This window comes from Lissotriton vulgaris, chromosome 8 (genome assembly GCF_964263255.1).
Source record: "Lissotriton vulgaris chromosome 8, aLisVul1.2, whole genome shotgun sequence".
Classification (NCBI taxonomy): domain Eukaryota; kingdom Metazoa; phylum Chordata; class Amphibia; order Caudata; family Salamandridae; genus Lissotriton; species Lissotriton vulgaris.
This window is the reverse complement of record NC_141696.1, coordinates 612,911,979-612,935,690: the sequence shown is the minus strand read 5'-3', so window position 1 is coordinate 612,935,690 and position 23,712 is coordinate 612,911,979. Positions and strand designations below refer to the sequence as shown.

The 23,712-nt window shown below is 46.8% G+C and overlaps 1 protein-coding gene across 4 annotated transcripts in view; it reads right to left on the bottom strand.

The window, feature by feature from the left end:
• SENP7 (SUMO specific peptidase 7) overlaps window positions 1-23,712 on the bottom strand; it is a 1,147,554-nt gene that overhangs the window by 640,726 nt on the left and 483,116 nt on the right. For all 4 annotated transcript variants that reach the window (XM_086934477.1, XM_086934475.1, XM_086934476.1 and 1 more), the window contains one exon: window positions 22,942-23,121. In XM_086934477.1, coding sequence (XP_086790603.1) covers window positions 22,942-23,121 — 180 coding nt within the window. The remainder of the gene's footprint in view (window positions 1-22,941; window positions 23,122-23,712) is intronic.

Sequence of the window (23,712 nt, the reverse complement as noted above, 5' to 3'; positions counted from 1 at the left end):
CTTATCCCCCTGCCTTGAAGACCCAGAGTTCCCCCACTCAAGCCCTCTGTAATGGACTTTCTGATTTTTTCCAGGATAAAATTATCAAGCTATCTTCCTCATTTGATTCGATGGCATCGAGTCCCTCGTTAGCTGAGCCACACTCCCAGCAATGCTCATTTAAATTCTTTGATGAGCTTACGCTAGATACAGCCATGAAACTACTCAGCCAGGTTAAATCAGGGTCACCACCAGATCCAGTCCCTGCTAAAGTGATGGGAAATCTTGCCCCGGTTTTAATCAACCCTCTCCTTTCCATATGGAGCTCTTCCTTGACCCACGGTCAGTTCCCTTCAGTGTGGAAACAAGCTATGCTGCTCCCCATCCTAAAAAAGTCAGATGCAGATCCTACTCAATTCAGTAACTATCGCCTGATATCCCTTCTGCCCAAACCTGCTAAAATCTTAGAAAAAGTGGTTCAGAAACAACTGGCCCAGTACCTAGAAACTAATCAGCTGTTGCACGACTCCCAGTCCGGCTTCAGAGCCGGATACAGTACCGAGACGGCACTATTGGAGGTATCGGAGACAATTCGGGAGTCAGTGGACAGGGGCGAGGAGGCCATGCTGGTCCTCCTCGACCTGTCCGCTGCATTCGATACAGTGTCCCATGATCTACTCCTGACTCGTCTGCAGCAGCTGGGGATTGAAGGCACCGCCCTAACCTGGATTAAGTCTTTTCTCTCAGGGAGGACCCAAAGGGTACTCCTTCGTCCCTTTGAATCTGAGGACAAACCCCTTCGGTGCGGTGTGCCCCAGGGCTCGGCTTTGAGTCCCCTTTTGCTTAATGTGTACCTAGGACCGCTTGCCAGGTTAGTCGAGTCTTGGGGGGCCAGGGTGGTCTCTTACGCTGATGATACACAGCTCGTTTTTTCCTTTAGAGACCACTCTGACTCCCACTTCTCTAACTTTCGCAACTGCCTTGGCAACATCTGCTCGTGGATGGCTTACAATCATCTGGTTCTGAATACAGACAAAATGGAGGTGCTTTTCTTCAGCCACAAATCAGCCCCCCGCCACCCTGTGGTGGCCTACTGTCCTGAACCCCCCTGCTAGCCCTGTTCAGTCCGCCCGCAATCTCGGCTTTCTTATTGATAACTCTATGTCCTGTAAAGCTCAGATCAATAGAGTCACCGCTGCCTGCTTTGGCAAGCTGCGCATGATTAGGAAGATTTTTCCCTATCTCCCTTTGGTGTCCCGCAAAACGATTGTCCATGCTCTTATCACGGCACACCTAGATTATGCCAACAGCCTGTATGCCGATGCCCCCCCTCTACCTCACTGATAGGCTGCAAATTGTTCAGAATGCGGCGGCTAGACTCATTGGAAATATCCCTGCCTGTAACTCGGTCTCAGCCTACTGGAATGAACTACACTGGCTCCCCATCTCCCGTCGCATTCAATTCAAAATTCGGATTCTTGCCTTTCGTGCTATTCACGGAACTGGCCCGGCCTACCTGAGTAAAAGACTCAAAGTATCTGCTTCCGTCAGATCCTTGAGATCTAACAGCCTTCGTCTTTTGGTGGTACCCAGATTCCGTCGCGCCAGGAGTGGTGGCAGAACGTTCGGAGTGGCCGCGGCCAAGTATTGGAACAATCTTCCTCTGGACCTCAGGTTAATTGAGTCAGAGCAAGTTTTCCGTCGTAAACTCAAGACCTGGCTGTTCTCCAATCTCTGATTATTTATCCTTTGAGGTCCCCTGTAGTTCCAGATTGGATGGACTTGCACCTGGTAGTTCCTCCTCGTGAATAACATGTACTTACAGCGCCGGGACACCCCCTTTGGGAGTAGCTGCGCGCTTTATAAGCTTCTTAAATAAATAAATATCAGCATTTCTGCACCCTCCTTATAAGCATCAAGCAAGTGTTGTAGTAGTTGCTCTAATGTGTCATAATGAGCCCTATCATAACTGGCTAATAGGGCCTGTGTATTTGAAATACTCCAAATATTTGCTGCTTGAGCAGCCACTCGCTTTCCAGAAGCCTCCAAGATTTTGGATTCCTTATCCGGAGGAAGAGCATCACCACTTGTCTGAGCGTTTGCTCTTTTACGAGCACTTGCCACTACTAAGGAGTCCAATGGCAGCTGACCCCTTATATATGTAGGGTCTACAGGTGCAGGGCGGTATTTCCTTTCAATTCTTGGGTTCACAACCCTTGCTCTTGTGGTCTTTTTGAAAATGTCACTAGAGTGTTTAAGGACACCCTTTAGCATTGGCAATGTCTTTACTGACCTCTCTGAGGTGGAAAAAGTGTCAAGCAAAAAGTCTTCCTCTATAGGGTCAGCATGCATTTCTACATCATGATTATGTGCTGCCCTTTCAATTAATGTGTTAAATGCAGCTGTATCCTCAGTTGGCGAGGTTTTGACCGGGAATGAAAGTGTCAGGCATGGTTTGTGGCTCACCCTGGTCAACAGGGTCTGTCCAGGGTTGAGACTCCTCTTGATCTGTCACAACTGAAATAATTAAATTCCTCCTCATTGTAGCCTTCCCCCATATCCTCATCAACAGGTGTGGGTGAATAGGTATATTCTTGTCCATAGTACTCCATAGGCTCAGAAAGAACAGGTGAGGTGGAAGAGTCCTTTTTCTTTTTGAGTGGGATTTTGTATGACTCCATAGGATTTTCTGGTATGATCTTTCTTTTATAAATAGTGAGTCTGCCAGTGTCGGAGTCGATGAACAGTTTTGACTGGTCATCATAGAAGGGCGCTTGGAACACAACGTCCTCTTCCATGGGTTGAGTCCGTTTTACTATGGACACCTTTTTAGCCGATCCGAGGCCTTGTGTGGGCTCGAACGCCTTAGGTCGTGCAGTCGGGGGCAGTCCGAATTTAATCGGTGGCGTAAGCAGTGGAGACTGACTGACCTTCTTCGAGGGCGGCGCTGTCTTCGGTCCGACCGACGCAATTTTGTCACTAGGTTGTTTTTGGCCTAGCGGTGACTCGAGCCTTTGGTGCGTAGCAGGCACGCTCTTGTGCTTTGATTGGACTTGCTCTTTGGAGCCGATCTTGGTCTTCGACTCGAGGGCCTTGACTGACTTTTGCTTGGAGGCCGGAAGCTTTGGATCGAGAGTTCTGGGAGACTCGAGTCCTTTGTTTGTGTCGCCGTCTTTGGACGTCGACGTCGATGGCAGCAGGCCGACATGCTTGACTGTAGTCACAGGCTTCGGCGCCCCGGTCTTCGGGTCGACGCACTTTTGAGACCCCGAAGGGTCGATGACACTCTTGGCTTTAATCGGATCCGATAAATCCGAAGTCTTCGATCCGAGGACTGTCTTCAGCAGCTTCGGTTTCGATTGCGCCTCCGTTGGTTTTGGTTTCGATTTCACCAGGGACTGTGGTTGATCGACCGAAGGCTCCTTTGAAAAATTCTTAGCCGGGCCTTGACGCGGGGCTATAGAATGTTGTGGAAGATCTTGGCTAAGGCCTTCCGGCGATGCCTCGACCTGAGCCCTTGAAAGTTCATTGTCATCATCGGCCCCCGCAACTACGGGTGGGCTTTGCTCATCGCTCGAGTCGTCATCAACGACTCCGATGGCCTGTGCGTCGTCCCCTACATCGACGACGTCTTCATCATTGATGATTTCCTCTTGGTCGTCTTCATCATCGTTTGAGTTGGGCCCTGAAGCAGGATCCGACTGTTGTTCAGGATCCTCCTCTTCGACGCCTTCCTCGTCGTCAGCCTCGAAGATGTTCTCCGGGTCGGGCGCCGTTCCCTGCACTGACTGTCTCGCCACGCGTCGAATCCGAAGCATCTTCTTTGACCTGAACCGAGAACAGGGCATGCAGCTGGCCTCGTCGTGGTCCGGAGATAGGCATTTATTGCACACTGGGTGCACATCGATGTGAGGGTATTTAGAGTTGCAAACGGGGCATCGTTTGAACGGGCTCCGTTCCATCGTCGATCGGGCCTTCGGTGTTGAAAAAGCCTTGCGGCCTTCGACGTCCAGCTCAAAGAACTGGAACCAGTACCCGGCACCGATCGAAAGACAATACCGACGCTTAGAAGGCCTTTTGGCCTTGTCAAAAAAGTTTCTATATCGATTCCGAACTTGAGTCAAGAAATTACATCCGAACCCAATGGCGGAAAAAAAAAATCTGAGGATGGAGAGGATGCCCATGCACACTGTAGTCCAGGGGAGGAGCCACCTATCTCGTGATACTTCGAAGACTCTTCCAGGACAACAATGTGCAATCATCCGGACCCAACACTAGGCGGCGATCTATGCACAGATATGAATGCAGCAGCCCACATGCCTCGAACATATATTATTGTTTTCTTCACAATAATGTGGCATTGTTTCTTACAGTGACATGAGAGCCGTATTGAGTCATACATCCCCATGTATGTGAGGAGGGCATGCTTGTCTCATCAGCATGGCCCAGCATGGTACAAAATAAATTGTCAATGGCACCTCCGAGCGGACGCTCCAAGTCGCCTTTCCACCTCTTCCTCAGCATTTGCCCGTGAGGCAGCAGTGGGCCTGGTGCTGCGGCGGGGTACTGTCACCAGTGGCAGCGATTGGCTGCTGTGGCTTGAATTGGCCTCACTTGTGTCATCCCCCCCACCTGCCTGGCCATGGCCAGTCGCCTGCAGACCCTGCACTGCAGTGGTAACTTGCTCCAGTGCCCTAGCGACATCCTGGCAGCATTGCACCATTTGAATTTGCATGGCCAACGAGAATCGTGAGAGTTGGGAGGTGGCATTCCCTATGATGTGGTTCGAGCGCGTGTACGCAGACAGGCGGGTCAGCAGCTGGCGGTGGCGCCGCCGGTTGACGTCCCGCTGGGTCAACATGGCCTGGGTGTTTGCCTCCACTGCAGCGGTCATCCTCTCCATTCTGTCAGACAGCTGTCCCACATTGCTTGCAGTCTTGTGCAGCTGCAGGTGAATGGCTGCAAGATGACGTGCCTGCTTCTGGTGTATGCGGATCATACGGCGCTCAATTGACAGGCCAGGTACCCGCACATTCACCCCCCTGCCTGCGCGTGGTGTTGTGTTGCGCGGCTCCCTCACCAGTCCACTGGACTGTGTTCTCACAGTGGCTGTGCGCCGTGTTGGTTTCCGTGCTGCAGCTGTTGTTGCCAGTGCCACTGGCATGGGTGTCACACGGTGCGGTTGTGGCGCGCCTGTTGTTGCTGAGGTGGCCCTGTCCACAGGGGCAGGTGGTGGTACTACTGATGGTGCTGCTGCTTGCCCTGATGGTCCTGGTTGAGGGGCAGGATGGACGGTCTCCCTCGGTGTCCTCAGGATTGTCATCTATTTGCAGGGCCTCACTATCAGTGCTGGGTTCTTCAGCGCCACCTGTGATGTAAAGTGGACGTTGATTAATGACATGTATCTTGCACATGTAAGGTTGCTACGTGCATGCACGCTAGCATTCCCTGACTAGCTGTAGGATTGACTCTCACTGGACAGGTCTGGCTGTATGGGGCTAGATGGAAATTGTGGTCAGACTACATGTCCCACAATGCAATAGGGCTTTTCTGATGTGCATGGGCTGCATGACTGGGGTTTCTAATGGGTAGCTCTGGGGTCATGGCCATTGTTAGGGGACAGGTTCGCAGTCGCATGGCACTTACCTTGGGATTCTTGGGTGGGTCGAGAGGAGTCCAGCCGGGTTACCCCCACGCATGCCTCCGGATTCAGGGTGTCCTCCACGAGGTCCTCCAGTGGGGTGTTGGGGTGGTACAGTGGGCTCTCCTCCTCCTGTTGCGACACGCTCCCCCAGCCTCTCTGCAATCCTCTCCTTGGCACGCCCTCGGAGGTCGTACCACCTCTTCTTTATATCATCTATGGAGCGCTGGGTAACTCCCACGGAATTTACTTTGGCGCTGATGCGCATCCAAATGCGTCTTTTGTCCGCCTCAGGCACCCTCCTTGAGTCCTTCCCAAAAAGCCGGTCATGGTCTTTGCTCACTCCCTCAATTAGGTATTCCAATTCTTGCTCTGAGAATTAGATTTTTCGTTTCCTTCCTGAGGAACTGCTGCCTGCTGCTTCCTGGGACATTTTCTGCAGTGGGGTGTCTCCTGATTTTCAGCTGGAGGTGGTCTGGAGTGGCACTCTGGACAGTGCTGCTTCCACTTCAGGCTCAGTATGCAGAATGAGGGAGGGAACTGCCTGCTTCCTGGTTGTGATGTCATCACTGTGCTCGCAATGCGACTTCCCGTTTTTGCGATTTCGGTAATTGCGAGATCGCAATTTCAACATGGGAAATGGCCGATTCTGCGAATTTAATGCGCTTTTCGCAAAATAGCAATTGGCAATTGCGGCCGATTGCGATTCGCTTTTTTTATTCGCATTTGTTCATGAATCCCATTCTGCGATTTCTAAATTGCGATTCGGTATTTCTCGCAATTTAGAAATCGCAGAATTTGGGTTTGATGAATCTGGGGGTTAGTGTACTAAAATGTGTAGTCGCGGCACTCCGAACTGACGCTGCTCTGCTCTGGAAATGATGAGCAGAGCCTCATACAAGCACCACCAATGCACTTTTGTTGGCTTGTCTGTGCCCTCAGACACAGAACCATTAGCAAATGACATTTCTTCGGACATCGGGCTGAGGAGGGGAGCAGGCACGCGCATTTTCCCTTACCTGCTGCTGGGGCCCTGACGCTGCTCGTTCCCCCTGCCGCCGTAGTTTCCAGCTCCACGGCCGCAGTTGGGGGGGAACTACAGCTCCCAGCAAGCCTTGGGCGAACTTCCGGTCCCGCCCACACAGCCACAGGAACAGCGCGCCCGGAGGCGCTCAAATTGAGGAAGCTCCCTCCGCGTCGCGGACGCGCGCGGACGCCGGGCGAAGCCCGGGCAAAGGGCGGGCCCTCTGTGGCCCTCAGAGGCACGAGGAGGACGGGACGGGCCACATCTCTTGGCTCCAACGCTAAAGATGGTATAGTACTGCATACTACCCACAAGACTATTTATGGACTGCTAGGCTTCCCCTTTACTGTCACATTTAACTGGATATACTTTATTGATAGTGATACATAAGGGGGCTTACGAACTTTCAGAGAATGGAAAAACTTATTCTGAGCTATGCATCACCTACCACTATATGTGAAATGGTTATTGATGATCGTCGTCAACTGCTATCCCCGTCACAAACCCCTGTTAATCTGCCAAACTTGCCCTATTGGGAGGAACTAAATGCACTGTGCGGGTCTAACTTTGTTCCAGTGACATCCCCCTCCCCCATAAAAGGCCCTAGTATTAACACTCCCCCTGACAGACCATGTGAACTTTCCCTATTACCCAATAAGGATATCATCGAGGCAACTGCTCTATCGCTGGGCCAAAGTATGAAAAGGAAACATGAAGGGGCAATTGATTGCGAACTCCAACCTAAAACACAAAAACGCTGTATTGATCCCCCATCGCCTGTTATAAACTCCATCACACCCAGGGGGGTCAGTGAAAATTTGGATGTCAAAGTACCATCGCTGCAATTGCAACTACTGCCCCAGCTCGAACAGTTGTTAAATTCTGTAGTAGCACCCCTGCTAGAACAAATTTCTGTTTTAGGGGATAGGCTGACAAGTATAGAGTCCGCCATAAAAGCCAACTCTTTACCTGTTATAAAGTTGACAACACCCAATTGCTCTATTCCACGATCTGTACCTGAAGTGCCTTTGTTAACAAAAAATGTCCCAGCTCCAAGCAAGTTACCTCCAACTGCTACTAAAACCGCGCACAAACCTTTGGATAATATAAAAAAGGTCCAGATTGATAGACGGCCTCCCAAGAGTCAACCCCCACCGGTCACTAAAGTTGCCCCCATTCCTTTGCTAACAAATTACTCTGCTATTAGAGCAGAGTATAACAGAACTGCACATATAGACCTACCTACAGAAGCCGCCCCCTTTGTGCTAGTTCTTTCGGGAGTTCCAGCTCCCGCTCACAGGAAACCCGAGAGATACCAGGACCTATTGTACAAGGTCATTTTCTGGCTAGATAAAAATAGACCCCTGCCACCAAATATGGATGGTGGTATCCTGAGTGTTAGAAGGGTGGGCTGGTTAGGGTCACTAGCCAAGGACATTCCGGGGGACCTAATCCTTGTTAAATTTAGGAATAGGAACATCGTCCCCTATCTACGATCCTCACAGCCCCATGAAGGTGACGGTCCCATTTCCATCTGGGATTTGTATGATTTTTATCCGTGTACCCCACACATCCCCTTTTTAAGATCTACAGCAGTATACAATTGTTTGCCAGAAAGGGGTGATATTAGCCCTTCAGCCCCCCATAGACACGACATACCCTATTAATACTGCAATGGTTGAATAGCTGTTATTAAGGGTCTAGTTTATATTTTACCCCAGTCAGTAATGTGGTTTCTTGTAGTATGTTCTTAGACCAGGTATAGGCTCCTATATTAGGGTTAGATTGTAATATTCTTAACGCTGGGGCATAGCCTCTGGTCTCAAGTAGGCGACAGACAGGTTTTAGCCATTTGGATCTGGGCTTATTATAGGCACTGCAAACGAAAAAGACTTGTGGGATGGTTTCCAGTTCCTATGAAGTACCTTTATCTTGCATCCAGTACAACGCATACACCTTTACCATACACACTTTTACCATGCGTATGCCTTTACCACACATGCCTTTACAATGAAAATGTAACTACTTTTCAAGTAAGTGTATAATATATATATTACCTACTGGAGACAGCTAGTAGGTAGTTACAGCTAGGACCAACTTTTCCCATAGACAAAACATTTTTTGTCTTGCTAATAACTTTGGCGCTCTTTGATGAATGTTGCTAAAAGTTTCAAAACTAGTACGAAATTTAGTTCAGCTGCTGTCTTGAAAGTTTCGGGGTGATTTGTCAAGCGGTGGTCCCAAAACGGTTTTCCCAATGCAATGTCAATGGGGATTTTGCCATTTTTAGACATGGCTACAGCCCGAACCACTGAACGGAATTACTTCAAATTTTACAAAAAGTTGGATCTTGGTCTATTAAGAGACCTTTTTGTAATTTGGTGTAAATCTGCGCCGTAGTTTAAGAGTATTTGGTGTTGAATTTGTTTCTCTCCTGGCAGCCGAATAGGTTCTTGTCCCACAAAGAGCTCTCTGCTAAGCTAGCAACTCTTTTGTGTCTGGTTTCTTGCAGACGAGTGTCTGATGTCCGGGCTCTTGATGTCTCAGCCAGGGATGTTTTCCCTGATGGGGTTTCTTTCACGGTTAGTAGGAGGACTAGGTGCCATGCTAGGGTGATATTCAACCCGGTGTTTCGAGAATCCCCAAATTGTGTGTAGTGCAATGCCTCCGTGCTTACGAAGAATTGACAGAAAAGGTTTGTCCTCTGGTGAGAGACAATAGCTTATTGCTCTTTGCAAACCTTTTAAGGCAGTCTCTTCTCCTACCATAGCCCGTTTGGTGCGGTGGGTTATGCAGGAGGTGGGGCTTGAGGATCTCATGCGTGCAGCTGACTGGTCGTCAGATTCCACCTTCAAGCGGTTTTATTTCAAGCCGATACTGGATGTGGCTCAGCTGGTGGCAGAGAAGCTTTGAACTGGAATAATCAGAGCCTCCGGTCCTGACATAGAATAGGAATTTGCCTAGCTATAGTACTGGTAAGTTCCAATCCTATTAAGGACTCGGAGGCGAGGATTATCCCTCTCAGGGTCTGATGGACTTGAAGATCCTAGTATCTAGAGTAAGTAATGCTCTTTGGGTTTTTTTTCTTTATCGAAACATGGTCTCTTTATTGTGTAGGGCTGTGTCCGTTGCTATGCATTGTACATAATTTTTCATTGCCTCTTCAATGTGGTCTCTGTTACCGACGGTGCTGGCTTTGGTTCTGATGCTGCCTGTTTTGTCCAAACAGGAGGCGTGATGTTCCGGTCCAGGCTGTTCGCGTGAAAAAAGAGGAAGTGCGGAGGAGGGACCAAGTGGAGGCTGCATAATGGATAGTGCTGAAGGACTGTGATGAAATTGTTTCCTACTCCCGAGTGTTCATGGGAGTAGTTTTTTTTTGTTGATGGTTTTGATGATGTTTGAAAATTTGCTGCTGTTGTAATAAAGCAAAGGAAGAAGGCATAATCCTCGCCTCCGAGTCCTTAATAGAATTGGACCTTACCAGTACTATAGCTAGCCAAATTCCTATTCTTCCGTGTTCCATAGTCCCGGCAAATATACTAAAGTTCTTAGATTTGCAAAATGAACTATTCTCATTAGAACCATGTCTAAAAAGAGAGGAAGTAAGAGAGCACTAGGGGGCATTTGGAGAAAAGATCTTTCGGAATAATTTTCATTAATAATCAGTGAATTTACATTTAGATTTCCCCCCTATTTCAGTTCCATATAGAGCAGCTGCTTGGGCCTTCAACCAATCTAGTTATGACCAAAGAAACCATTCTAAAGTGGACGTATACATTTTTAACACAGCTAACACTCCATGCTGTGTTACCATACTACTTTTCATAATGTGGCAGGAACCATATAAATTGTCAGAGTTTCAGACACCCAAATAATCAAAATTGTTTACTCTTTCTAACACCATATTCGCCAGTTTCAGTATTTCATTTTTCTCGCATTGATCTCCAGACCCTTCTGCATGCAAAAATCTGAATATTTGTTCAACAATATTTACAGACCCAGACCCGTAGGAGTTTTGGAGATTAGCAAAGTACAATCAGTGAACAATAACACTGGGACTTTTTTGACTGTCTAATTTAGAGGAATCATTCACACGCTCGCTTAGATGTTGGATTACATCATTAATATACAATGTAAATAAAATCAAAGCTAGTACAAAGTCCTGTCTGAATCCTCTTTATATGGCGATTTGGGCAGTCAGTTCGCCATTCTCCCCCCAGAAAACCTAAGCATAGTTATTCATGTGATGTCTTATTAAAATAGATAAGAAGCAGTGTGAGACACCCATGCTCTTTAGAGCTGCCCACAGCTTATAACTTGGCACAAGATCAAAGGTGCCCCTCAAGTAAACAAAGCCACAAACAAATGTTGTCTGAGAAGGGTCACATACTTCCAATGCAGCGCCGGAGTTTATCTGGGAAACCCCCCAATGGCGTGGGGAACAGTCCATGGCAGAGCTCATCACCCCCACTGCACAGCTCTATCGACACCAGTGTCCAGCCACAAAACCACAGAAAGCCCAGTGACTGAGTACTTTAGCTTCAAGGGAGCTATTAACTTTTGCACACCCGACCGCAGGCTCAAAAGCTACTGCGGTGGGGTGTGGGTAAACGGTTGCGACTCCCACCCTGCAACTGTGTTACAGCACCTAAAGCGCCTACCTGCAGCAGCAAGACATGGGTGAGTTTTTGAACCTGGGGTGGCAGTGAAAGGCCCCAACCCCCACAAAGAGCAATTTTTTTGCGCTTTGGGCTGCGGGACCCGGGAGTCCGGAAGTGCAGTTACCAGAAGATCCCCTAGCACCTTCCAGTGGATACTGCAAGAGGGAAACAGTACAGCAATCTCAAGAACATGTTGCTGAAACCTACGGGGTCCCGGGGCGTGGGGGTGTGTGTGTTCGCGTCTACAAAGGAGACCCAGTGGACATCCGCGACATTAGAGTAACTGATTTCCCATCCTAATTTAGAATCGCTATTCGCCTCACTGCGCGAGGACCTGTATTCCTTTAGGAGAGAGGTCACACAAGAGCTAAAAGACATACAGCGAGGTCTGGATAGGCTAGGCGAAAGAGTCTCCACACTGGAAGATAACAAAACGTGGCGTTCCATCCGGAACACAAGTACCCAATATCACCTCCTATGTACAGGGTTTATTCAGAGCCATCCTGGAAGTGGGTTCCGAGACGTCCATCCAACTTGACAGGACACAGAGTGGGACTCAAACACTCATCTAGGGCCCCGCCACCGGACAACCTCACATGTGTCCACAACTTCCCTTTGAAAGAGTGTACCCTCCAGAAAGCCAAAGACAAAACCCTAATACAGTATAAGGGGACTCACCTGGTCCTCTATCTAGACCGTGCAGCATCAACCCTCCAAAAATAGAAAGAATTCCGTCCCATCACCACGCACATACGAGCAGCAGGAGTGCATTACTCCTGGGGTCATCCTTTCCGAATTATCTTTAGTCACGCAGGAAGGCTTCATCAAATCAGATCCCTGAATGAGGCTCGTCGTGTGTTGGACCTGAAGGAGGACACTTCCCACCCCCTCCATCATAATGGGGTAGTACCAGATGGAACCAGTATTTCAGCTCGGAGTGGCCCCTGCACCTCCCCGAGCGGCCTGCCATCAGATCCCGAAACAATAGCCAGACAGAGGCGCAACTAGAGACAAATTTCGGGGGGGGGGGGGGGGGGGGGGGGCTAAGAAAAAATTTCGGGTGGGGCTAATTCTTCCAGCAGTATGCAGGGGCTCTCTAAAAAGGGGTGAAAAAACAACAAAGCCTCATTAAAAAGCAAATGGTCTTTTAAAGACCTGTGAAGTACTCTGGTGTGGCTGTGTTTGTGCCCGGGACGCTGTCTCAGCGGGGCTGACACACACGACAGGGGGGCGGTGCTGAAGCCCTTTGAGACCAATGGGCGTTGCACGCCTGGAGAGAGCCCAGAGATGGCTACATATTATACATTAGTGTAATGTAGTTTTATATTACATCTTTGTGTTGGGTAGTTAGCTAGAAAACCCTATTTAAAATGTTTAGGTTTTATATACTTGCATGAATAAATTGTTGATATAACAGTGGGCAATGGAGAGGGACCTCGGATTTATGTGATACAATGGCTGCAGGGTTTACCACATAATTATAGATTTACCACAGTTGCCATATCATTTTACTACCTATTCTTTAGAATTAACAAAGAATGTTGCTTCTAGCTAATGATGATGTAGCCTTGCGGCTAGAGCGGTGGACCTTGGACCTGGGGAACCGGGTTCAAGTCCCAGCAACGATGGTCAACATCCTGTGATTCTGGGCAAATCACTTAATCTCCCAGTGCCTAACAAAAATGAATGTGTACATCTGTAATAAAACTGGTGCTCATGTAAAGCGCTCTGATACTCGATGTCTCGGGTCTAGTTTATGCTATATAAAACTCTAAAAATTTAAAAATATATATATAATGTGCCACCGAAATTGCAATTTTTTAGACACAAATTAGATAACCTTGCTGCATAATGTGGTCCTACAAGCCACATACTCTCAATATTCTTCACAATGTAAAGCTCCGCAGAGTGGTTTGGGGGATATCATTTTGATGATGAAATCTATATTCAATCGCAATCCCTGTGAAATATGGGTTTGTATACTACTGCATTCTGTGTAATAAAAGCACCTAAACATGTAGTATATTAGTACTAAGGAACATTAAAGCTGTGAATTCTTTGTGAACTCCATCTATCCCCAGACATTTATAATCCTCATTGGAACCAAGGAGAGAGCCACCCTCCTCACAACTTCCCCAAACAGTTAGTGTGCAAAAGACAGAGACAGTATCTAAGGCCAAAATATGACGCAGATCATGCCTCTAGGTAAGCAAGGGCTTGTAATTAAGAGTTGCTTCTACCAACAAGCAAAGGTGAGACACGTCATGCACTCACTCTCTTCTGCCTTGAAGTTGCAGGGCTGTTATTAACTTGAGACTGTATTAATATAACTGCATCTACAATGGCCCTCCAGCTTCATGACTCAATCGGTTGCAGATGGCCCAGAATGCCTCACCTGTCTCAGCGTTGGGTAGAAGCGATCATGGTACAGTAGCAGCTCTAAATCCCTTCACTGGTTACCAGCTATAAGATGGAATCCTATTCAAACTTGACTGCTGGATGTATACATGTATACACTGCTGTAGGATGAATATATGTACTTGGTCCTCCTCTATCTATCCAGCAGAATCTCACTCTACTGTAACATAAAAAATCTAAGAACTCAGGATGAATTGTTTTTGAAAGTCCCACAAGTCAACTTTAAAATTAAGGCTTCAGAGCTTTTTCTGCCCCAGGCCCATCTATCTGATTGATTGATTGAGACCATATATAAAGTGCTCACAGTTACTTCAGTAAGAAGTGTTGCGATGCTCTGAGGAGAGTGACAGTGCCAATCAACTCAGTCAGTAAGATCTGTACTCTCTCCTAGAATTGCTGAGATATCCGTCCAACTTAACTTGCTTTAAGAAGGCACTAAAAACACATATTTTGGTGTTACGGACCCATATAAGACCCGCACAAAGAGTCCCCTTTGTAGAAGTGCATGTGTGAGGAGTGGCCTGATAGGTAGGCAGGATTCAAGCAGCGAGAGATACCACATACAATCACAATATGGAATGACCTGACCCCTTATGAGAAAGGAGAACATCATATCATGAAATCCTTGTTTAGTTCATTTTAAAGCTCTTCTGTTTTGTGCATTTATTTAGTAAGGCATTGGAGTGCTGTAGATAGTCGTAGCAATAGGGAGAAGCAGGGCAATGTATGAGCCCTGCTAACTTGTCAATTTCTCCTACAGGGAGAGATCTCTTTCAATGCCAACGTCCTTATATTATGTTCAGGTGACATACGAGGCTTCTTCTGCTGCCACGGGGCCTTGTGAATACATCACACATACCAGTCAACAAGCCAGGCCGAACCCATCAGGGCGCACTAGAAAACCTTTAACCGATCAATACGTTGCTTCTCTCAGCCAATGTTTTCCTAAATATTTTATTATACAAATAAGAATGGCCGAGATGTGACTTAATATGCAGTGTGTGCTATAGAAGAGAATTCCCTCAGTGTTGTCAGAGCGGGAAATGTTTGAGCACTGCGTGGAAGACTCAGAAATTTTACTATCCACTGCTACCGTGTCCACTCCTCGTGAACTTGGATGTGCATGACTGAGGTACAGGACATGGGCCCCCATTATCTCAGTGAATTATGTCTCACTGCTACAGACACTCCTCAGATATGTTGCGTCACTTATGGTGACGCTGATGGCAATTCACCGGCTCCTGCCTGTGACGTTCTATCCAGGCCCAGACATCTAAAAGCGGCCTTGATGTTGCAGTTTTATTTTCGAACACTTAACTACCTGGGCACAACAACAGCAAGAAACAGGCCCCCAAGGTACAATGATGTCATCTTGTGTAAATGGTAGTAGAGCTCTGATGCCTAAAAGGGCCTGGTTCATGCTTCAGTAAATTGAAAAATAAATCCAGAAATACATTCCATAATTCCCATATGGCAGCACTCTGACTGCAAACAAGAGCTATTCTTACTCCCAATATTATGTCACGGTTAACACTTCAAACACTTCACATATAATATGAATGCAAAGGCTTTGCCTCATCTAGTACAGCCACTAAGATTACAAGTTTTACATTCCTGCGCTCATGTGATGGTTTGGCAGGCACAGCACAGACTATACTGTCATTTATTTACACCTTATCCCCCACGTCTTCCAATTAAAATGCCCCAAAGACAAAACAGTTACCGAAGGAAACTATGTCAGCCCTTCTACTATAGTGAAACCAAAGCGCCATCAAATATTTACCAAGATGTGCTGCATATTCAAGGAGGAAATCGTCACTGTGCGTTTAGCTCACCAAATGTACAAGTCCACTTTTATGGCAGAGCGTGCCTAACCCACGTCATTTCCTAATTGTAAGAGAGCTGCAATATGTAAGCAGGTCTGCGTCGGGTTTTCTTTCTCAAAAGCCTCATTTACAAGTAAATGGTCTTTTAAAGACCTGTTAAATACTCGGGTGCGGCTGCAATTAGATGCTCGCCAGCCCCAGCTCGCGAAGCTGTGTCAGCCCGGGCTGACACACCCGACGGGGGTGGGGGCTGAAGCCCCGTGAGCTCAATGGGTGTTGCGCGCCTGTAGCCAGAGATAAACAGGCAGTTATAAATACGCTAAATGGCACATCCTCCCAGCCTGCTACATCCTGACGGAAAGGATCTCCCTGTGGAACTCCCGCTCCAGCTACTCCAATTGCAGTTTTCTCTCTTTTATCCCTGTGTCTGCAGCACTACCGAGCGGATTGGGGGGCCACACCCACGACCCCACCAGTTCCTTAATGAACTTACCAGAAATGGACTGTAATTCCTGTCACTTTAGTTTTAAACCTTCGTTATTACTGTTTATTAGGATTTTGGTTTGTTTAAAATGCCTTTTTTGAGCCAGACATGGGAAGCACTACTGCAAGACTTTGACCCACACATTCTCTAACAGAGCTCGCTATATCTACTTCGCATGTATGATCCTTCTCCCTTACATACGTAGCCATCACATAGCACTATTTACACGGACCCAATGTCACATAAATTGAGGATCCTCACACTAAATATCAAAGGTCTTAATCATCCACTGAAAAGGATCTCTATTTTGTCATATCTTGAACACTCAGGGGCTCAGATATGACGACTAGAAGAGACTCATCTTCTTCCTAGGGTGAGCACAGGCTCCGCTCCAGTCAATTGCTGTCCTCACCTCCGAACAAATCAGTGGGGTAGCCATTTTAATTTCCCAACTCTTTCCAGGCACGTTCATATCTACAGAGGACGAATGAAGGGGCAGACTTATAGCATACTCCTTACAAATAGGCACTGAAATAGTCACAATCACCTCCATATACTCGCCCAGTGAAAGACAAGAGGCATTTTTAAAGCAAGTGGTGATGGAGATTATGGAGACACTAGGCCGACTGAATCTGGTGGGGGCGACTTAAATCTAATCTTCCATAATAACATGGACGGGTCGGTACAAAGACAGGGACAGGCGGGCGCACTCTCTGGGGAGAGCCTGGCTTAACAGCAGGGGCTTCACAGACATATGGAGGAAGACACATGGGCAGGCACGTCACTACACATCTTACTCTTTTGTGAGGAAAACATATGCCAGGCTAGGCTACTTCCTTGGCGTTCACAACTTGGTCTATAAAGTACAAGACTATAATATTGAACCCCACTCTTTTTCTGATCATTCAGCAGTAATTGTTACCATAGACTTTCCCAAACAGAGGTACAACCCCAAAACATAGCATCTGCGAGATAACCTCCTGCAGCGCCCTGACAACTTAGAGCGAATCACCAGAATGATTACCGACTGTCTGTCTATTACCAATACCCCAGAAACGTCTGTCTCCATCGTGTGGTGAGTGGTGAACTGATTGCAATATTGCCGGCCAAATATAAAGAGCGCAGGGTTAAAAGGGACGCTCTCGCCCAGCAAGTCGCAGAACTTGTAGCCATCCATAACTGGTGCAGAGGCTGTTGGAAGCTGCTAGAGTCCAATTAGCTGGTATTGACACCGATAGGGCAGAATACGCCTCACTCCGCCTAAATCATCAATTCAAAGTCTGGGACAATAATGCAGGACATCTCCTTGCTAGCAGGCTGCGAATTCGGAGACCGGAGCAACGGGTTCAGGAGATCATGGATTCTGAGGGCCAGGCGCAGCCCGAAGACCCCCTTATTGCAAAAGCCTTTAAAGACTATTACCAAAAGCTAAACGCAGCGCTAAGCCTATGGCCAGTGGAAATACAACTATATCTCCAGAAGGCACACTCCAGATCAGAAAAAGCATCTGGATAGTGCGATCAAAATTGAGGAAGTGCTTTCCTGTATAGCGCGGCTAAAGATTTCTAAATCCCGGGGGCCGATGGCTTTTCCGCCATCTTTTATAAAAAATGTTTTGCCAGACCCTATCATCGCTCCTCAGCTGACTCTTCAATGCTTTTGAAACTTTGGTGACACTCCCTCGATAAAAATGTCCTCCATTACCTTGATCCCCAAACCGGGGAAAGATAAAACTCAATGCTCCTCTTATAGGCCGATTTTGCTCCTAAATGTCGATTTTAAAATATTCACCGGTATCCTAGAGGTGCGTCTCAAGCCCTTGCTTCTGGGTATGATCGACCCAGATCAGGCAGGTTTTGTCCCACAGCGTCTGTGCTGGGATAATACACGAGGGGTCCTCCACCTCATAGACAACGCCCAGAGACCTGACCAAGAACGTATTCGCTTATCAGTCGACGCTGAAAAAGCATTTAACAAAGTGCACTGGCCTTATTTAGAGGCCATATTGGAGCACTTCGAAATTTATGGACAGCCAGTACATATGACATAATGGCCACTCCTATACTCCATTCACATTCAATAGAGGCACCAGATAAGGGTGCCCGCTGTCACTGCTACTTTTTGCCCTGTACATGGAGCCCATGGCTCAGAGTGCGCTTCCACCCAGATATCAAGGCAATCCAGTTTGGCGGCGTATCCCATACACTTAGCCTATACGCCAATGACGTCCTAGCCATGCTGGAGAACCTGGTCTCATCCTTGCCTGCCTTCCTCGACAAACTGACCGAATTCGGTCAGGCCGCTGGCTTCAAAATGTATATTCGTAAATCAGAAGCCCTAAATCTAACAATGTCACAACAGTCGTCAACTTCACTTCAGTATACCTCCCCCCTCCAGTGGGCCACTTCTCATATTCAATATCTGGGAATACAGATTGCTGCAACGACATTCGAGACCATGACCCTCAATTATTGCGCACTAATGCAGCAGAAATGCGCCGATCTGCGTTGTTGCGCCAACTCATTCTCTCCTGGCTTGGGAGGATAGGGTAGCCGCGGTAAAAATGGCAATTCCACCTAAGCTCTTATACTTTTTCCAAGCATTAACCTTAGACCCTCCCCCGTGATCCATCCGAGCACTTCAAGGCAAGCTGAACCATTCTGTGTAGGCAGATAAGCTTTCCAGACTTAACAGAGACTTAGCTTACAGGCCTCCCTCGTAGGGTGGGCTAGGGTTCCCAGACCTTACTCGTTACTATCAGGCTACACGGTTAAGAGCTTTTGTTGAATGGTCACGTGTCGAGTCCAAAATACATAGGTTATTCATGGAAAAGGCACTTGCAGGACAGCTTTTGTGGAGGATCCCCTTACTTCCAAAGAATGCACGCCTAAGCAACATATACCATCACCAGGCCAGCTTTAGTGGGCTGGGACAAAGTGGCGATCCATAGACATCTCACTTCCTTTCCCTCTCCTTTGACTCCCATAGTAGGAGACCTCAACATCACTCCGGCTTTGTCGGACCCTGGTTTCTATCGCTGGACCCAGGCGGGCTGTAGATCAATGGGACACCTATTTGACACTGAAGGCACCATTCTGTTCGACTCCCTCTGCCAAGAATACAAACTTCCAGAACGCGAGAGATGGCATTACACCCAGATACGCCACTGGGTGATGCAGCCCTCGGTTCGACTGGGTGTCTAACGTCTCCTCACACAATACGAACTAAGGCTACTATCTAATATGACAAACACATGCCTCATCACTCACCTATACAAGCTACCGGCCCCTGAACTCCCTTTCGTGAAATCCACAGACCAGAGGCGACAGGAGTCAGAGATAGGATAGAAAAAGAAAAATATCCTTTGGATTTTATAACAACCTTCAGAGATAGGGACAGAGTTATCTGTAAAGGAATGGGATGAGATTTAATATTGTGCCCGACACACAGGCCGTAACACTCCTGGTGTTGAAACGGCCACTAAAATTAATACATACTGGTACCTCACCCCCAGTAGACTACATAAATTCACTCCATCTAAGTCACCTGACTGCTGGCGTCAATGTGGTTCTGTAGGCACGCTAGTACATATACTATGGGATTGCCCGACACTAGCTACATACAGGGCCCAGGTTCCTAAGGATATCGACACACACTTGAAAACAGACCTTCCTAGATTCTCGGCATACATCCACCAAGGCCTCCCGAATGTACTTAACATCCCTCGGCGATCCCGCAGAGGAAGGCAGATAGGTCTAGCACTATTAACGGCCCTGCAGAACATACTAATGCACTGCGGTACCCGAAATATTCCACCACACCAGCGCTGGCTACAGAGACTTTGGTATGTGATGGGGATGGAGCGCATCACCCTCACACTGACTAATCATAGCTCATCATTTCCCAAGCTTTGGAAACCCTTCCTAGCTCTCCTAAAGACAGAATTTTGTGAACTGACCTGCCCCAAGTACTTACGCCTCCTTCACTTGTCAGAGTCTGTGCTTGCAGCGGCACATAATCACTAGCTTGTAACGGAGTCTAGGGGGGGTAGGCATTTTCTTTTCTTCTCACTATTTTGTATGTGCAACCAGGTCCAGGTTGGTTGGTTGTGTGGGGGGGGGGGGGAGAGAGAGAGAGTTGAGGGTTTTATATATTGTTGCATCTATCACAGACGGGGGTTCTACCTCCGGTTACAAATACCTGTTATCACTGGAAGACAATAAAGAAAATGTAAACATGAAACCTGCTAGTAAGGGGAACAATATCTGGCCTTCAGCCATCAAGTGGATGGTCAGTAAATGGCTGTATTATCCCATGTCCTTTTTGAAAAATTGTGATGCTCTCTATAACTCTCCATGTTGGCGGTATGTCTATAGTAACCCTGGGCGGAGTCCACAGAGTTGCGCTACGTGAAACTCCACAAAGTGGGAAAAAACCTCTGCCGCTCTACACGGTGCTCCGCAAGCAGCTGCGTGTTATAGAAAAATGCAGTTTGCTGTGATTTTCAGTGCTGGATGCTTGTCTGCACTTTGCAATCACTGCGAACGGCACCATGCACATTGCAAGAGGGCGCTGCTTTCCTTTCTGCCGCTCGAGTAGATTTTTACTCGAGCAGCAGCTTTCTCAACGCAAACGGGCAGTTTCTCAACGCGAGCAGTCGCGAGCATACACGACCACTCACAATGAGAAACCTCACAACCCTGCGTTGAGAAATCTCGCCTGGAGCTTTATTTTCCATTCTCGCGCTCGCCCACTTGATGTTGACGATCGCGAAAAAGGAAAAATCTCGCCGGGAGGTGGAATTTCCTCGCTCTTGCTCACCAACTTGAGGTTGGCGAAAGCGAGCGAGGAAATAAACTCTGCTATGCGGAGCAGAGTGTTTCGGAACTCCACTAGCTCCACGTAACGCGGAGTGTGGAAAACTCTGCAAACTCCACGAGCGGAGCGGAGTTCACCGCCCAGGCTTAGTCTACCCCTGCTAAGATTGATTTAGAAAGTAAATTAATATAGGGGACCAGACCATAGGTTCAGAGCGGAATAGGTCCCTCTGGATCGTATCTGGCTCTGTGACCTTTCCGCAATTTAGGCACTCTATAGCTCTTGAGATTTCAGTGAGAAATTGTAATTGACAAAGGCTGGTTAGTCCCTGCAGCCGGTGTATCAAGTGAAGAATGTGGAAGAGAATTGCTGTCTTTGTGCTATCTCTGAGCCATTAGCTGAAGCGGTACGCAAATCAAGATGGACAAAGACCATGGCAAACTCTGCCCTAGCTAAAGTCACCTCTATATAGTCATGGTTTTCCTGTGGTATTGACATTTATAGGACATCAACTATGTCATCTGGACCAGGGAGTAACATTTTAGAATTTCTCTGATCCAATAGATCAACTTATTAGTAAGTGACTGTTGGATCTCTATTTTTTGGTGTCTAAGCTTTGGAATGCTGGTCATGTAGACCACTACCCTACCAACATAATCCTGTTGTATCAAAGTTGTTGAGGGGGGGCTGGCTCTGTAGGCTTGGTCTAAGTGCCATTCAATAGTGTCTACTGTGGCATGAGTCCTTGAGACTCCGGTTAGCAAATGGAAATCTGGGATCTATGTTTTTAGGTAGGGACTAAAAGCCTTGTTGTTTATTTGGTGATCATCAATTGACATGAAAATTACTATTTCGCTCAACCTCACCGCCTCCCACACTATCAGTCCTGTTCTCTTGGGAATGGCTGCTGCTGCTGTAAGTCACTAAGCCTCTGGGTTACCGAACCAACCCCTCCTACCATTTTACTGTGGTTAACGTTGATCTATGAACATTTGCTTGTTGTAAGGGCTTCCTCTAATCTCTTTGTTAGAGCTCACACCATATATTTCACATTATGAAGTTCTCTCCTCAATAAATCGTCCTTGGTCTCGGAGCGATATAGGCACCCTTACTATTTCCCAACTCGTTTCTGTCCCTTCAATACTCTCCTTTAATGCCAATACATTAATTCTATTTGTGCATATAATGTGGTATCAGGTGGTTATCCTTTGCAACAAAGATTCTGTGTTGCCTACGATTTTCTGGGCGATCAGGAAACGGGGTATGCTTCTATGTAATATTACTACTGGGGTTACTTTTGAGAAAGTCCTATTTTTTCCTGCAAAAAAACAAGTAATTTTGAAAGATGTGAGCACATTAGTCTTCACTTCAGTAGAAGGTAATGGCAGATCCAGGAATTTGGTTGCTCTCGAATAACCATGACAAATGGCACTGCCTCATCTGTAGAAGGACTGTGAGGGACAACAATAGTGAGTCTAGCTTACTGGCCTCTTGTAGGTTGAAGTAGACCATTTACTCAATTCCATCACACTCCCAGTACAATTTGCATTCGCTGCCTGAACTTGGACACCAGAGGCCCACCTTGTAGGGATACATCACATACATCTGTTTGCAACAATCCCATCAAGGTTTAAAGCTAGTGGTTTTAGGAGGTAACAAATGTAAAGAAAAGAACTTGGCAACTGACGAGGAAAAGAAGAGCTAGCTCCAGAACTACTTCAGGATTCGTAGAAAGAAAGGAACTGATGTCAACGTGCATGGGTGGCACTTATATGTGGTTCCTGTGTCATTTATATGAGATTCCCGTATCACCTTTGAGTCAAAGCAGAGACGCACAATGCCACCTACTGGCACACAGGAGCAATACTGATAAAAATCTCCAGTACCAGAACACTGGGGTCATTCACAAGGTGAGGAATATGTGGTTGGTTGTGTACGTCAGAGAGAAGAGTTACAATTGCTACAATTATTCTTATTGACAAACATGTAAGATAGTTTGTATACAGCCCCAAGAACTTTTTACATAGCCAAACAAAAATACGACATTTAAATGTAATAATCCATCTGAATGAAAGATAGTCTATTCTTACCGGGTGGACTCGAAACAGGACATTGTAATTGTTTCTGGATTTCTGGTACATACTCTTTCTCCATCCACAGAAAAATAAAAGCACTACTCATCACTGGCATTTCACTAATATTGGTCCACAAACCACATTTCCTTAGATGACAGCAATCAATGCATAAAGTTAATGTGTTAGATATGGCCTCTGCAAAGAAAATTAGCAGATAGATCAGCATCAAATAACTGCATTCATAAAAAAGGATGCAAAGAACATACAACGTCTAGTACACATATATTTCCATTAAGGCAAAATATATAAGGCCATTATACTGCTTTTCGCATAAGGAAGGCTTTATGATATTACGTCTGGAAGACAGATGTCTCTATAGCATTTATTTAGTAGTTTTGTTTCTGAGAACAAATCTAGGTTTCTAACCACGGCATAAAAATGTTGACCTGGTACCAGTAATGTCAAAGGAGTTTGGAAATAACAGTGGGAAGTTGGTGATCAGAAATAGGATAGAGTTTGGGGTGCAAATATCTTTATTGTTCCTGTTCTGACCCTCACAAGTTAAGTGAATGAGGGCATTATCCAGCCAATGATGTTCTTCTGCATCAAAAGGAATATTCATACAAAACATGTTAGGTACTCATCAACAATTGCTACAAAAAACAAATATTCTTTGCTATGGCAAATTAAGTCTCTCAAAAATCTTCACCCCTCTCAACCCCACAATTTAAATTAGCAAAAGGGTTATAGAATGAAATGGATAGTAAAGCATCAATCAACCCCATG